The following is a 16268-nucleotide window of genomic DNA, read 5'->3' as shown; positions in this document are numbered from 1 at the left end:
CTGCTAAACAGTTTTCAAATGAACAATATTCACAATGCATCACCAAGTCACATCATGGAAACCCACTTCTGAAGGGTGAATTTGAACAAAATTCAAAGCCAGTATTTTCTGAATTTTACTATGTGCAAACCTAGGCTTAATACATATTCTCATTTTTTTCACTGAAAAGGTAGGTTTCAGCTTGAAAATGTCATAACCCGAAGTTGCCTCCAGCTCTTTCTCTGCCAGCCTTTTATTTCTTACAATTTTTCCTCACTACTTTACTTTTGCCCTCCCCTCCTCATTACATGATTTATACAAAAATCTTTAGTTTTATATTTTATTTTAGTGAAGTCATATACTTGGAGAAGTATACTGAGAAAAGCTCTACAATTTCTTTTAATTTCTGCATTTTTATTGTTACATTATACATTAAAAATGTGTCTTGAAAATGATTTTGAAATGCTGAATTCAATAACCTTATTTCTAGAGATCAGCTATTGATGACTAGCAGCTGAGAATCCTGTTTCAGTCACATTCAAAGTAAAACTTCAGATTTAAACAACACAGAAAATACAATCATAAATATATTCCTCATTTAAATTCCTGTCTGAAGTGTGTAATTATAAAGAAGATTCAGATGTAAATCCTGTTTCATCCATACAGGACCTAACTTACATACATCACTAGGTTAATTATTTTATCCACTAGCTTTAATACGAATACATTTAGGGAAAAAAACATTTCTGAAAGACATTTTGCTGTTGGACTGAATGTCTTAAAAAAAAAAAAGTTCAAGAATTTCTAAAAAGCCAATTGGTTTAATGCAATGACCTGTTTTGGGAGAAAGCCAAGCTGTAATTTAAAACTGAAATAATGTCTATCTATGCAGTACTCTGTGCATTATCTATGCACCCACACAATAATGGATGCAGCTACATCTATTAAATAATTAAATGTCCACTACTGTGGCCATGCTAGCAAGCAAGAGACCAAGTATCTGCTGCTGAAACCTTTCTACCGATGATATCATTGCCCACACTAGGATGCCAAAAAATTAAAGAGAGAAACAGGTGCTAAATAGCAGCAATTAATTGCAGAGACTATTAAGATAAAGATAATGAAACTTCAGGAAGTGCCTGAGAGTATTTCTATGTCTCCATATGCTCCTGTAAAATCTGTTTGTTTATATACTGGACAGTTTTGTGTAACTAAAACTTGTTTTTGAAATCTAAAATACTAGAAAAACAATACAAAAGGCTAATGAATATGAAATTTATCATGGATAAATAAATGTTTACCACATCACTTCTTACTGTCAAAGTCTAATTTTTTTTCCTGTTTGTCTCTAATGTAACACTCCAGGGTCAAGGGAGAAGAAAAGAACACGTGGTGTTCAGAGTCATGAAGGAAGCCAAGACCACTACAAAATCAATGTAGTTTGCTTTATGCTGCTGTGAAACTAAACTTTTTTAAGGTTGGATTTTAAATTAGCATGAAACTACAGCCTAAAACTATCATGTGTCCAACTTCTGAAATTCCTGTACTCTACATCACATACAAATTCACTGCATGATTTCTTTCCCATTCAATTTAGGGCTGTCCCTGACTCTGATGCCCCTCCCTGCACTGCTTAATCATTCTTCCACTTTCTCGCCCGACCCTATCATCATATTCCTCTGGAAAAACTTACACTGCAAGGAAAGAGGCAGATAAAGATAATTTTATATCATTAGCAGGTTTGAGGTCTCATGTCTGTGAGGCAGAAACAGCTATCTCATTACCAACAATAACTGGTGCCTCTGGAAAGCTCTGAGGAAATTAACTTCCCTGAATCTTGGAAATGTGTTAAAAGACGAGACACAATGAATCTGCTTAACCCTCTGGAACACCAGCATTATTTTGGATGAGATGGAAACGTGGCAGATCCCTGGAGGGCAGCAGAGTTTAGAGACTGGTTATCATGAGCGAACAGGCAAACTAAAGACAGTTCTTAAGAGTAATCCCCATCTCACATTCATTGCCACTTTGAAACCTAAAATCTCCAAATCCTCTAAAAAATGCAAGTTATAAGAATGGCTTCTGTTCCTACTGAAATATATCCAAACCAGGGCTTGCGGCACTAAAATAATAAACTAAAAAATAAACTCAATAAAAATAAAACTAAAACAAAGCTTGAATTGGAGTATTTAAAAGTTCTTTGGCAAAAACTCACCCTTTTCTCCATTTCCAAGAGTGACCTGTCAGCAAATCTTTCTTGTCTCTGAAACACAAAATTGATGAAGACATTGACATATGCTTCAAAACAACACAACTGAGGAAAAAATCAATTAGACATTTTAGTATTCTGCCTGAAGTATGTCGTCAAAAACATTTTAACATCTGTTCAGGGAAGTAACACTGAAATAAAGAATAAGCTGGATTTATCATGCAATTCTTCTGTGACCATCGCTGTTATTTAATCACTACCCAGCCTTTGGCTAACAGGAGTAACACAGTATTTCTAAAAGCGTTACAAAACAGGCATCTTCTAAATGTTCTTCACTAAAATTTACAGGGTACACATGAAAGACAATTAAGTACAAGTAAACTGTGGTAAATATGATCCAACAATATGAAACATTCTACAGGAAGAGTAGACAAATTTAGACAAATCTAACTCCGGTGTATGTCTCTTGTATAACTGTATGCAGCAGTGTTATCTGACAGCAGTTATTAGTAACAGGAATGCATTATTTGCTCTTCTTTTCCAAGATGAAACTATGTAACCAGCCAGGAAGAACTGTCAGGTTATGCCGATTTGCCAGGAGGTTTATGAATTAATCAATCCATCCTGATTGCCACTTTGAATATAAGCTTAACAGTGTAGAAACTGTTTATTCCTACCCTGCAAAAAGCTGCATGCAGATACATGCTGGCAAGAACCACTACTACTTAAGTAGGCAGGAAGCAGTCTCACACATTTCGTTCACAGCTGAAGACCAGAATCCTGTACTCTTTTCTCTTCAGAAAGAGAGAACTACTCTTCTACATTCCCATCTTTGGATAAAAAACAAAGCTGATACCTAGTAAAGAGCAGCCCATAGCCTGGAGTGATTCTGGTTTACTATCTACACTGTTGGTTACGTACATGCCTTTGGTTTTATACAAACCTGAGTGGTCTTCTCCAACTGTAGCTTAAGATCTGTAAGTTCCATGTTGGTGTCATGTAACTGTGCTTTCAGTTTTTCATTTTCAGCTAGAATCTGTTCATAAAGCTAAGAGAAAATACTTGTTAAAAAAAATCAGGTAATAGTGAGATTAGCCAAAAAACTTCAAAAGTATGATTGAACCAAATATAAAGTTAACAAATACATTAACAGTCCAAGAAGTAAAAGAAAGATATTTAAAATTAGCAAGCACGGTAAGGAACCGTTACTAAACATTTCTAGTAACAAGCACACAACTTACCTTACATATAATTAAGCCACCTTTTTTTCTTCAGACTTCACAGATTACCCCACCACAGTAAACTTTTCAACAAATTCCTCCTCTACTTTAAAACAAGATCTAAACATATTTTTACCTTATATGTAAGTAAGCTGACAAACATATGATAAAAGGCTTCACATATGCATACAGGAGTTCTAACAATAGTTATCTTATGATAAATACTATCACTTTTTTTATTTGACTGTATCTTGGCTTCTCTGGATTTCTCCCTTGCCTTGAAAAGTACAGAAGCCAGAAGCTGTTTCATAATTTGTATTTTTCCCCACGGTAGTGGTTGCTGTGCTTCTCCATTCAGGTAAGTTACTTTAAACAGCATTTCTGATGCAATGTGAGACTACTTTCACACAATTTAGGAAAAGCAGTAATGAAGTTGTATTTTTGCACCAAGCTTATTGGATCAGATACCTTCTTAAAATCAGGGCTGTCATCTTTTTCTAGTCTACTGCAGTATGGTTTTCGCTCTTCAAGGTAACTCTGCGACCCCGACCGCCCCTGCGCTGAATCGTAACGATCGCCTGCAGACAGGCTGAGCGATCCCGAATCATACCTGCAGAAGAAAAGTTCGGATTTTCCTTTGCCTTTGCAGCCAAACTGAGACCCCCTGACTGTATCAAACATTTTCAGTTTGCTGCTGCCCAGCTGAAAACAACCAAATGCAATTATGTATTCTACTTAGACTAGAATTTGATTTTAGTCTTCTAATTTGATGCAAATTTCATTTTTACATTCTCCAGTACTTCAAGATTCTGGGTGAAAATGTTTTCAAATTGCTCAGTCTGCAGAGTAATGCATGCAGAGAAATATTTTAAATGTAATTATTTAATTAAATATTTACATGCTTTAAAATACTTTTAAACTAGCTTAGATAGCTTAATTCTTCTTTATTTATAAAGAACATATAATTTTAAAAAGTCTGTTAGTTTAACTGAAGTGTTTTAGAAAACACTAGATGAATGGCCTAGATGAATTTGGAGTTTTTTTACAGAAACCAGGATTACAAAACTATTTGCTGTGAATTCTAGTATTTCAACAGAAGCAGCTGAAGAAACAAATCTTTAGTAGTCTTTATTCTAACAACTCAATAACAACCAGTATTCATAAAATTAAGAGCACTTTCACATTGTTCACTCTTTGCTAATCGTGCTAGAGCAGTTTTATTTAACAGATTTTCACTAGTCAGAATGCAACAAAATTTGAGAATTAAAGTTAATGGTCCAAAAAGAAATTATTTTTTAAAATTATCAGTATTTCAGCATTTACTTTTTTAACAAATCTTAAGAACATACGTTTTTCAGAGGCTGTATTTTTCTTGAGGTTACATAGAAAATTTTCAGTAGGATATTCTAAAAGAGAGGTAACAAGAACCTCTTGTCTTCTCTGTAAAAACTACGTCCATGCTGAAAAATCTGTAGGACATAGTACTGTGTCCACTGTGTTCTATGAAATGCCCAGCCTGCCTGCAGTGCACTGCAAACACGGAGTTCAGCATATTCCCCAGCATGGGGTACTCCACCCACACATGGCAGGACTGGAGCTTTACAATCACACTTCATGCAAAGCATGAGTATCATCACAGCCTCTTAAAGCTCAATCCAACTACTGCACTTAAGCCGAATTTGTATATAAAGAACCTAAAATGACAACACACGGACAGAAAGTATAACAATTCTAATTAATTTGTTTCAATTACACATACCTTGAAAGGCTCTCACTCTGAGGTGCGGAGAGGTAAAAAGAGAGAAAAAGAATCTTTGGTCAATAATATAATTACAATATATAACACTCTGTGAACAAATACAACTAAATACTTATGTCAAGTGCACATGCTATCCACCAGTATGTATTATCTGAACTGTGGCAAGCTTCAATTTTGTAATGTCCAGAAAGGAAAAGAAATATGTGCTAGAATGCACTTGACAAAATATGATTTATGTGGACATTACCATAACACTCTAAAAGTCTCTAATGCCCTAGACAGTGGAGTTATTTCAGCAGTTGGTGCATTCTGGGTTTGCTTCCCTGTTATCAAAGGCATCAGAGCAGTGTTCCTCAAATTCACTGTTCCTTATTTCTCTTCTTTAACATTAGCTATGATGTTTTGAACATAATGACTTCAGCTCAAAACAATAAATTAAGATACAGGATCACTGTTCCAACATAGCGTGACTGGAAACAAGTTACTACACCAAAAACATAAAGAAGTACTTATTATATTTAATTTAAATGACAGTAGATTTTGTCCCTGTGGATTCACCTGGAACAATTGAATGAACGTAACATAAAAAATTGAACTCTCTTTAGTTTAGTGACAAGCAAAACTTAATTACAAGTGATGACTTAAGAGTGAGAGAGTGTCCTCTAAGCATTACATCAGTCATACAAATCTTTTTCCCCTCTGGGTTGTCAATACAGATTTGTAATTTCTTCCAATTATTATTCCAATCATGAGTGAAGACATTTCAGTCAAGAAACTCTACTGATGTATCATCAGCTGGACATCCTCCAGTGTTATTCACCTAGCAGTGGCTGAAGTCTTCCCCATAGGTGGTTTTCTGGGGGGGCTGATGTGGCTTACTTGGTTTCCTTTTATAGAAGGAAACTGTATTTTTTCAATGTACACATGTAAACAGCCACATTCTCCATAATACACTCAATTTCCCCTTTGACACCTTGGAGTGCACTTACACCACAGAGGATATCAAAGGTACATGCTATAGCCTAACCACTCTTAATCACTATTCACTAATCACTATTTTCTGTCAAGAGCATGAATAATGCTGCAAATTAAGAGATTTTGCAGAATATGCCACAGTTAGTCTGTAAATTACAAGCTAACCACAGTTGTAGTATCAATTCAGATTACTAGGGTTTTTTTGCTATGCATCATACTTAAAAATTTGCTTTACAGAAACACTTAAATCTACCAAAAAATCATCCAATTTCCTTATTTTTAAGTGGTTATCCTTCAATTTAGTTCTAAGACTATTCTAGCAGGAACATCAATTTCCTTTAAGTAACAACATGGCATTTTTTGTGCCAATTCAAGAAATTTTCTGCTCTTAATATTAAAAAGCCTAAACAAAATGAGAGAACAACTTCAAACTGTCAAAAGTGCTTAGCAAAGTCTGACTTCTCTTTAATAGCTTTCCTTTAACAACAAACGATCATCTAAGGAGTCAAGAGTTCTGAAAAACAAGAAAGCATGAACTGAAATCTTAGAAGGCAGCTCTTTCCAAAACCTCTGACAAACCTCTGACCTCACGGTAGCATGCACCCAAATCCATAACTTCTCTGGGCATCCTGTTTGGGTGTTTCACCATAAAATCATTTGTGTTGGAAAACACTTCCAAGATCACTGAGTCCAACCTTCAACTGAACACAGCGCTGTCATGCCCAGTTGTTTCTTGAATGCTTCCGGTGACGGTGACTCCACAGCCTCTCTGGGCAGCCTGTTCCAATGCTTAACTGCCCTTCTCAGTGAGAAAATTCTTCCTGATGTCCATTCTGAACCTCCCTGGTGTTACCCTGTTTTCTTTTGGAAATTTTTTAGCCTTCTGATTGTTTAATTTCTTGGAGTCAAGATTCTCATGCTTCTAACAGTTTCTTAATGTAAAAACAGCTCTGTTTACCTAACGGTAGTTTTTGTTTACATTCCTTTTTGGAGGAGGAGAAGAACTGATTGACTGTCTGTTTGACCAGTGTGGTTGGAGGGGTCACGATCCTATCCTCCAATACACAGCTGGTGCCAAAAATGTATAATATGAAAGAAAGTAAAGTTCTGCCTTTTCTTTCCTGCTGGGACATCTGTGAGTCACGTGGTTCCTTTGTGTCCAACTGTGTCACCCTGGCTCAGCTTGACGCCATTTCCTTTTGTCCTGTCCCTGTTGCCTGGGAGAAGAGACCAATGCCCACCTGGCTACAGCCTCCTTTCAGGGAGATGGGGAGAGGCCTCTCCTGAGCCTCCTTTTCTCCAGGCTAAACAACCCCAGCTCCCTCAGCCACTCTTTGTAGCACTTGTGCTCCAGACCCTTCCCCAGCCTTGCTGCCCTTCTCTGGGCATTTTCCAGCACCTCAAGGTCTTTCTTGTAGTCATGGGCCTGGAACCAGACACAGGACTCGAGGTGTGGCCTCACCACTGCCAAGTACAAGGGGACAAGCCCTGCCCTGCTCCTGCAGGTCACACTATTGCTGATCCAGGCCAGGATGCCATTGGCCTCCTCGGCCACCTGGGCACACGCTGGGTCATGTTCAGCCACTGTCACCAGCATCCCCAGCTACCTCATCCCTTGGGCAGTTTCCAGCCACTCTGTCCCCAGCCTGTAGCAGTGCACGGGGTTGTTGTGACCCAAGTGCAGGACCCAGCACTGGCCTTACTGAACCTCATCCAGCTGGCCTTGGCCCATGGCTCCAGCCTGCCCAGATCCCTCTGCAGAGCCCTCCTGCCCTCCAGCAGATCAACACTCCTGCCCAACTTGGTGTTATCTGCAAACTGACTGAGGGTGCCATAGATCCTCTCAGCCAGGTCACTGATGAAAGTATTAAACAGGACTGGTCCCAACATTGAACCCTGCCTAATTCCACTCATGAGCAGGTGCCAGCTGGATGGAATTTCATTCATCTCCACTCTCTCGGCCTGGGCACATAGCAAAAAACGCACCTGTCCAAGAACTCTTGGTCAGTCACTTCTACACTTCTCCATCATTCCAGCCCAACACACACACCAGTCCCAAAATTATGAATATTATTAAAAGGGGACTGATTTAGCACTATGTCACTGCAATGTTATTAATCCTATCAGAAGCACCACACAGCATTTCCTACCAAAATTAATCTCTACAGAACAGAATATGAAGTAATTACAGATCTAAGGATAATGATATGTACTACTGGAAGGAAAGGAAACAGGACTGTGCAGTTATGTTAATCTGGCACAGAAATAAAAAATACAGCAAATCAAAATGACACAGAATGAGTTTCTTAACTAAAATATTTAGCAGATGTGTAATTGAAAGCTTTTACAATAAAGAACGAAATATCACTTGAGTTTTATTCCTAAATAATGAACCTGATTCTGTAGTGTGTTACTCCAGGGTTTAGGTCAAAAGAAATACATTCTTCTTATAGCCTAGTTTATGTAAACAATTCCCTTTTAACACTCTTCATCCCACTGTCAAACACCATTCTGTTTTTAAGGACTTTTCCCATCAGATCAAGCCAATGACACTGCTTTCTCTTTATCAAGATTAATACTACTCATTTAGGATATTCAGAAAACCGTTTTGTTCACTAAAGAAATTACATACATTGTGCTCTTCAACTTTCTGTGTTTCCTTAAATTACACTTCTTATATTATTTTTTAATTATAAAAGTGACAGCACTGGGTTTAATTTTCAAAGGTTTTACTTAGTGTGTGTAAGTAACTGGACAAAATTTATCTGAAAATAACAATGTAGGTGAAACAAAGACTTTGCTGGGTAGAAACTGAATGCTTGCTCCAGTAACCTACTGCATCACGTCCCTGAACTCTATGTCAAAAGTCTAATCTACATTTTCTGGATGCTAAGTCTATGTAGTCAGAATGGAGGACAAAATGGTCAGTTATGGCCACAGTTGACATGTAAATCCAACTGTAACAAAAATTTTACTATCAAAATGTGTCTCTTAAAAATGAATGAACAAATTATCTCTCTTAAATTACCTGAGTTTCTTTCTTATTTGTTCCTTCTTCTGAATCAGATTGGTGATCCTGTTCATTTTCATCACTCTGGTGAAGAGGTGGGAGAGGAAAAATAATTAAACTATTGAAAGCTTAGCAAGATTTTAATGCATTCTACTTCAAATATGAAAATGTAAAAGCAGCAGAATACTCCAGAGAGAATATACAGGTTATATGTCTCAAACAGGTACATGTTTTCAGTACCGTAAGGCGATAAAACAATTTTGCAATTGACACATGAAAATCTGGCTTTTACATGACATATGGATCTCATGACAAAGAAAAGGGAAAAGGAATAGTCTGAAACATCAACTATAACCTTTCTAATCTGACAGCAGCTCTTTAAGTTGCTAAGTACATAACTACTTGCGATGTACTGAATAAAGAGTCTCATTTTTACAGCTTTGGTATGCATGCAATAGAAAACATTTGTTCAATAATTTATTTCTCTTCCTTAGATTATGATTAATTCCTATTAAGTTATGGTTACTACAGTGTTCTAAAATTCTTGTTAGCACTATCAGCTGAAAAACCTGAATTTTGATTTTGCTCCTGAAAGCATCAAAACAAAAACAAAGAATACTTAAATTGAAAAGCATGATTTGTTCTAGAACAGTTACATATTTTATGACTCTAAATAATTCTCTATTTTTAGAGTACACTATACACATTCTATTTTGCTACAATTGAAGTTTACTTACATCCTGAGTCCAAAACGAAACTCCTGTAGATCGTCGTTTTTCTCTTGGTCTCCGTCTTTCCCTTATAGACTTAGGCTGTGACTTATCTTCCTCCTTTTCTTCTTCTTTTTTGCCTCCTTCTGTTAATAACAACCTTCTTATTCACTGAATTATGACACAATCTAATTTTCTGAAATATTTCTTCTCAGTCTTTAAAATGCTCACAATAAATTCTTTTTACCTGAAATAAATCCGCTGAAGAGCTTCTTACCACATACAGGATTTGCTGTAATACACACTCCCCCAAACACATAGCTCTAAAATACTGTAAATACTAATTTCACCTAAACAAAATGTCTTAACGTAACACTAATACAATACAACTTGGACTTACAATTCAGTTTTCAAAACTGTCACGTAATAATTGAAACATCTGTATCAGCAGATGTACAAAAGTACAAAAAAAGAGAAGATAACTCTTTACCATTCTTCATCAAACAAGCTTTTTTTTGCATACATCAAGGATGCAGTATTACAAAAACCCCAATTCTTAAAAGTTGTTCTTAGAGTTCTCCTTTTCATCACAGTCCTCTTCATTTTTGTTTTAAGGAAGAATAAATCGGGACCTCCTAGATTAGATTATTACTGTATTACAGATCTCCTTTTTCTTTAAAACAAATGCAATTGCAATTCAAAACAGATGTAACAACGCCAGATTATGTTTGCTCTCCTATTTGTTTACAAGTAATTTGTGCAAAAAAAAAAAAAAAATCGAACAAACCTGCCCAAATCAAAGTTCTTTACTTATTATCATGCAGTCTGTTCAGCCTGATGTTCTTTTACTAAATAAAGAAACCACAGAATTGAGTTCAGGTAGAAGAATCACTAATCATGAATAAGTACCATCACTAATCTTCAGAGGTAAATAAACACTCTAGAGTGAAGCAAGAATTAAATAGGAAAGACAGGAAATACATTTGTGGTGAATATACACCTTTCCTAATTTAATAAACTAGGATTTTACCTTAGGGATTTCAGATGGTACTGCATTTCTCCTTCAAAAGTCATAACTTGAAAAAAACCAGAACTTGTGGCAGCTAATATTTACCAATGAAAATCTTTTTCATAGAACAATCTAGAGTGAGTTTTCTAGAGTAAGTATGCCTTATGAAAGAATCATAATCCAAATTTTAGTTCATTTTAGCACAAAGGGAAAAAAATGAGAAAGCATATCCATGAAGCCTAGCCCCAATAACTTAATCAGAAAACACAATTCTAGGGAACATGGCAACACTGCTATATAGTTCGTGGAGACTTCATCAGTGGATCATTTTATCTGACCTTCTGTAGAACAAAACTATCAATTTCAATCAGCAACCCTACTAAAGTTATTGATCAATAACTTGAATTAAAGTATTTCTCTCAAGTCAAGCTGTGGCAAGTCCAGGAACAGGAGACCTGTATGTCAACAGGCTCCTCCTTTGACAAGCAAAGAATCAGGCACAATAACTCTCAGAATTACAGCAGGTGACTCACACTTGAAATGAGGGCAAAATCTCTGTGCAATCAGAAAAGAACTTCTTTATGATCTCTAAATCATGCATCTAATCCTCAGTTTAAGACTACATAGAGCAGTAAGTATGCAGAAGTATGGTTACATCTGAACTACAACGGGAAACAGCCCCTTGCCTTTTCCAGCTGCTCATACAAACCGGAGAGGTCCTTAAAGAAAAAAAGGTCCTTCAATGTGGAAGGACTGTAACAAACCCCTAGTTATTTAGCAATCATTTAATCAAGGAAAATTCCTTCTTAATACCTGCAAGTATTTAGACCATGCAATATGGTATTTTATTAGAGTTGCTGTGTTGAAGCAGAAATTAAAGCATTCTGTGGATATTTATGGGAGTATATTTGAAATTTCTGTGACTCAAAAATGGAAAAAAACCAAATGACTGCAAAAGCCATTCGTTGATACAGAAAAATCTTTTTTCCTCTCTGTACGGAAGCTTTGAAATTTCTTACAGAAGATTTGAGCAAGGTACATCCCCAGTGGTCTTACATATCTCACCCCATTCTGAAATACCTCTAGAAATGTATGCTGCTCTTTGTCAACTAAAACTACAAAAACCCCCTTCATAAACAGTACTCCTACCTCTCTCACTTTCCTTTGTTCCACTCCGAGAATAGGCAGAGGTTAGACCTATAAGGCTGTTTGGTCTGTTTAGCTGACTTGAACTTGATAAAGAGCTAGTGGAGGTGGAGAGCGAAGAGGTGGATGACGAAGAAGTTGAAGTTGAAGCTGGTCTATAGCGATGATACGGCTATTCAACAGAAAAGTGTCACAATTAATTTACCAAGATTAACAAATACAAAGCATGAGATATGCAAACATTTAACTATATAAATGATTCTTACAGTAGTACCAAAACTAAAATAATATTGTTGGTGTAAAGATTCGTATAATTTCTCTACCTAAAGAGACTCATCATGAAAATACCTCTTCAACAGTTCGGGAATATCTTTGTCTATAATCATCATCTTTAGTTTCAGATTCTTTCTTTTCTTCTTGTTTTTCTTTGTCTTGCTTTTCTTTCTCCTCCTTTTCTTTTTCTTCATTTTCCTGTTCCCTGGTTCGTGTGGGACGACTTCTTCCTATAGTTTTTTCAGCTTCTTGGAGATCTGTCAGTGTTACGCCCTGTGAAAACAGCAGGCAGCAAGCACTATTTAAATGTAACATTAATGTTAATGTAGATGATCACATTACAGAAATATTTTAAAGAAAACATTCAACTTAAGAAAATGAAATCTATCTATTAAGAAATAAATTTTACCTATACAGCTTTTCTCTTGAATCTTAGAACCAAACATCTCTCTGATATTGGGCAAGTATTTGTTGTAATGCGATATATCACAGACTCTCCAGCAAGCCAATTTTTAGCTGAACTAGCAAATACAGATTGCACAGAAGATTCTATAGAAATAATTTAAGAATCCGACAGACCCTTTTAGTATGATTGTAAGCATACTAAATGTTTCTGAAACAACCCTAAAACTATAATACTCCTATTTTCAGACATGTTGATACTTTACAAATTAATTCCTTGCAACTGGATTTTTAGGTCAGCAACGCTAAAAAGTCTCTTGTTATTTTTAGGCTAAAAACTAGTTTTGAAATAAGCTCAGAAAGCAAACAGTTTTATGGAGACAGCTTTTCTTTACTATGCTTTTCAACTGATGTATCTTAGTGCAACATTGCTCAAAACACTTTGTAATCTACTCTTCAAAGCCAACTTTGCATCTTATCAGTTACTTAATTGCTTTTAGTGTTGATAAAGTTTAATCCAGTAATTCCTGGTAGCTTCTTCAGTGTAAAGATTCAGCAATAGTTAGCCTGCAGTTAGTCTGACCATCATTCAGGGCTCTGAATTAGTATTATGAAGTAAAAATAACTCCTGTATGATGAAGTTGTATCAAGCAGCACAGATCTCTCATTAGGAAAGCTGACCAGAGGTACTTAAAGGGGTTTAAAACTGCAAAGATTTGAAAGCAACATCAGTAAGCAATGTAGTTATGGACTCAGCCTAAAAACAGGTAAGGACAATGGCTAGATTATCTCTTTGGGACTATTTGCTGGTTATTCTCAGTTTGCCAGCAGACAGTGGTTGGCAATTGCTCCACTGCCCAAAGAGTGTTCGTGTACCATCAGAGATACTCTATTCTGCTATCGCCACGTTGGTCCCTGTGACAGGATTGTGCTAGTTGCTGACAGATATGGATAAAAAGTGGGAAGAACTTCCAAATACATCAGTATTTAAATTAAGAGAGAGAAATGCTGTAAGAAGACACGTGGTTAGATAGTAGATTATTAGCATAAAAATAATAAAAAACTCTCTTTTTAGTATTTTTCTTTCTCCAGAGAACCTAGATTAAAGTATTTTTTTCTATGTCATGAATCTTATTAGCTTTCCATATGTTGATCCGCTCAATCATATTATCTAAAATAGTTCATGGACAGAAAAAAATAATTAGAAATGGAAGCAAATGCAGTATGCTATGCCTGTTTCTCAAGAATGATGCTAAGGTATGTTTTCAAAAATGCAAAAGCTTTAGTAATACTATACCTGTGTAGATCTTCTAGACTGTCTTGCTTGCCTGGATCTAGCTTTCCTTTGGGACTCGGACTCTTCATCCCGTACTGGAGTGAGGTATGATCTAAGGAGTTAATTACGAACAAAATTGGCACATGATAATTTTTGCACACATTTATTAAATGGTCAACACCTCCCCTCAACCTGCCAGACTGAAAATCAAGGCAGTCAGAAGGAAACATTAAACTATATAGGACAAATTACATTTTAGATATTTCAACCATATCATACTGATCTACCTATTCATCAAGACAGCAGCCTTAAAACTCCATTAAAATACACAGAGTTTTCCTACTTAATTTAGATTTCTTTTTACCATTTTCTATAAATATAACTTCAGCTCTTTTACTATTTCACTGGTCTACTTAACATAGGGGTAGAAGACCTCAGAGGTTCAGCCAGTTAGACATTTATACATCAAATATGTGAGTATTAACTTTTAACATAACTTGTAAGCTTTTAAAAAAAGCCAAATGTACTGCTAATGCAGGAAACCTAATTATATCATCCATTTCACCAGAAATTAAGAATCCCTGAGGAGGTGGTTACCCTATTTTCACATGAATCATCCACACTTTGAGTAATCCAAGCCCCTTTGAAAAAAATGGGCTTAAAAATAAATCTTCATGAAACCCACAGAAGTCCTGCGGAATAAGCAGGTAATTGTAATCAAAGACAAAAGGCTACTAGAGTAGACATGCAAGGTTTAGACTCTTTTTAAGGAATTCTCTAACCCAGATAACAGGTAAAAAAACCAACAGGAGATACATACATGCACAAATGCAAATATTTGTATGTATGTAAACCCATAATTAAAGAACTTAAAAGTTTTTAATATATTTGTTCCTTTTTTATGGCAGAATATTCCTGGAAGCTGCTATAATTTCACAGTTTTAAAATCCTTGGATTAACTAAAAATTAGAAAAAAGGGGGAAAAAATTATTTGAAAAACCGATATCAAAGGATAGCTAAAAGGTTGCTTAAAACCTCTCTAAGCTTCTTTAGATCAGATTCTATAATATTTTCTCATTGTCTCTTTTTATACGTTATTAGTTAAGAATAGTTAAGAGTCACTGGCTAAGGATTCAATAATTAGCTAGTGATTATGCCATCAGTTATTAACCTAAATAATTTACGCATGGGAAGAGCAGTTTGCTCGCCAAATAATATAATTGGTAGCCTTAACACATACTAAAAAAAGTTCCAAAACAATTATAAGAGACTTTGTTTACACAGACCTATGGATTACAATCTGTGCACTACTCCATGAAAATACTTAACAACTAACTGTTGTACTTAGAAATGTTGAAACAACTCCCATCTTATGGTGCATCTTAAAAACCCCACACTACGTAAATTTGATTTCCTTATCCGGATCTCTTGCAAACAGCATTTTTGATTGACTTTCCATTTCCCAAAAGCTCTATCCACATAAAGCTGTATCCACGTAAGGAAACGGGTGCCTGTTAGGCTGCTTCAGTTAACTTGACTTGAACCACCACCTACCTAGGAGGCCTTGACTTTGTGTCATCTTCAGGGTTTAAAATTGCTACAAACTTTCACGTAACTTGCTTTTTAGTAACTGCTGTACCTATATCTACCTTTCAATGAATCTGAAATACTTCAAATTGCACTGAGAGAAAATGAAGTCTCCACTTTCCAGGTGCACTCTGCAGCTGCAGTCAAGAGTAGAAAGTGCTCTTTCCTAGCACCCTTGCATGCACTACACACAGCTACCTATGCTGTATTAGTTGATACAAAGATTTAGAGACTCAACTTTGTAATTTCCTTCCCTGTTTCTCTAAACTAACCCTAAAAATAAAGAATATAATTTCTTCAGCTACTCCAAAAGAATGCACCATTACATGCTTCATCACTAAAGTACTTTATATCTTTACTTTTTAACTATCTTTGAAATACTCTTCCAAACATACTTCCTAAATATAAAATTTGAGTCTATAAACACGTATTAACCAACTTCATTACTTAAGAAAATATATAGCACGTTTCATATACATTTCTTTTTTCATGTGAATAGAAACATATGTAGATGCACACACACACGTATATATCTAGCTGTATATATACAGATAGATATTCTTGTGCTCATATTTAGAGCACTACATTCTCAGGTGCATGCAGCAATTATTCAAATTTTGATTTCTAAGATTCATGGATATACTAATATGCCATCAAGAATGCATCTGCAACAGTGTATTACACAATCAGCCCAGTCAGAGAAAACCATGGAA

At 35.8% G+C, this 16268-nt stretch overlaps 1 protein-coding gene across 2 annotated transcripts in view; it reads right to left on the bottom strand.

The window, feature by feature from the left end:
• The window catches only part of PPP1R12A (protein phosphatase 1 regulatory subunit 12A), a 113794-nt gene that overhangs the window by 10925 nt on the left and 86601 nt on the right, over window positions 1-16268 (bottom strand). The window contains exons 15-23 of one of the 2 annotated variants that reach the window (XM_063396416.1): window positions 13990-14080; window positions 12366-12563; window positions 12021-12189; window positions 9890-10008; window positions 9171-9236; window positions 5168-5184; window positions 3877-4018; window positions 3132-3236; window positions 2195-2242 (exon numbers count right to left, since the gene is read on the bottom strand). In XM_063396416.1, coding sequence (XP_063252486.1) covers window positions 2195-2242; window positions 3132-3236; window positions 3877-4018; window positions 5168-5184; window positions 9171-9236; window positions 9890-10008; window positions 12021-12189; window positions 12366-12563; window positions 13990-14080 — 955 coding nt within the window. Of the gene's footprint in view, window positions 1-2194; window positions 2243-3131; window positions 3237-3876; window positions 4019-5167; window positions 5185-9088; window positions 9237-9889; window positions 10009-12020; window positions 12190-12365; window positions 12564-13989; window positions 14081-16268 lie in introns of those variants that run through there. The other variant, XM_063396415.1, reaches the window with a different exon arrangement.

The sequence above is a fragment of the Prinia subflava genome, chromosome 4, assembly GCF_021018805.1.
Source record: "Prinia subflava isolate CZ2003 ecotype Zambia chromosome 4, Cam_Psub_1.2, whole genome shotgun sequence".
In the NCBI taxonomy this organism is placed as follows: Eukaryota; Metazoa; Chordata; class Aves; order Passeriformes; family Cisticolidae; genus Prinia; species Prinia subflava.
This window is presented reverse-complemented; position numbering and strand designations above follow the sequence as displayed.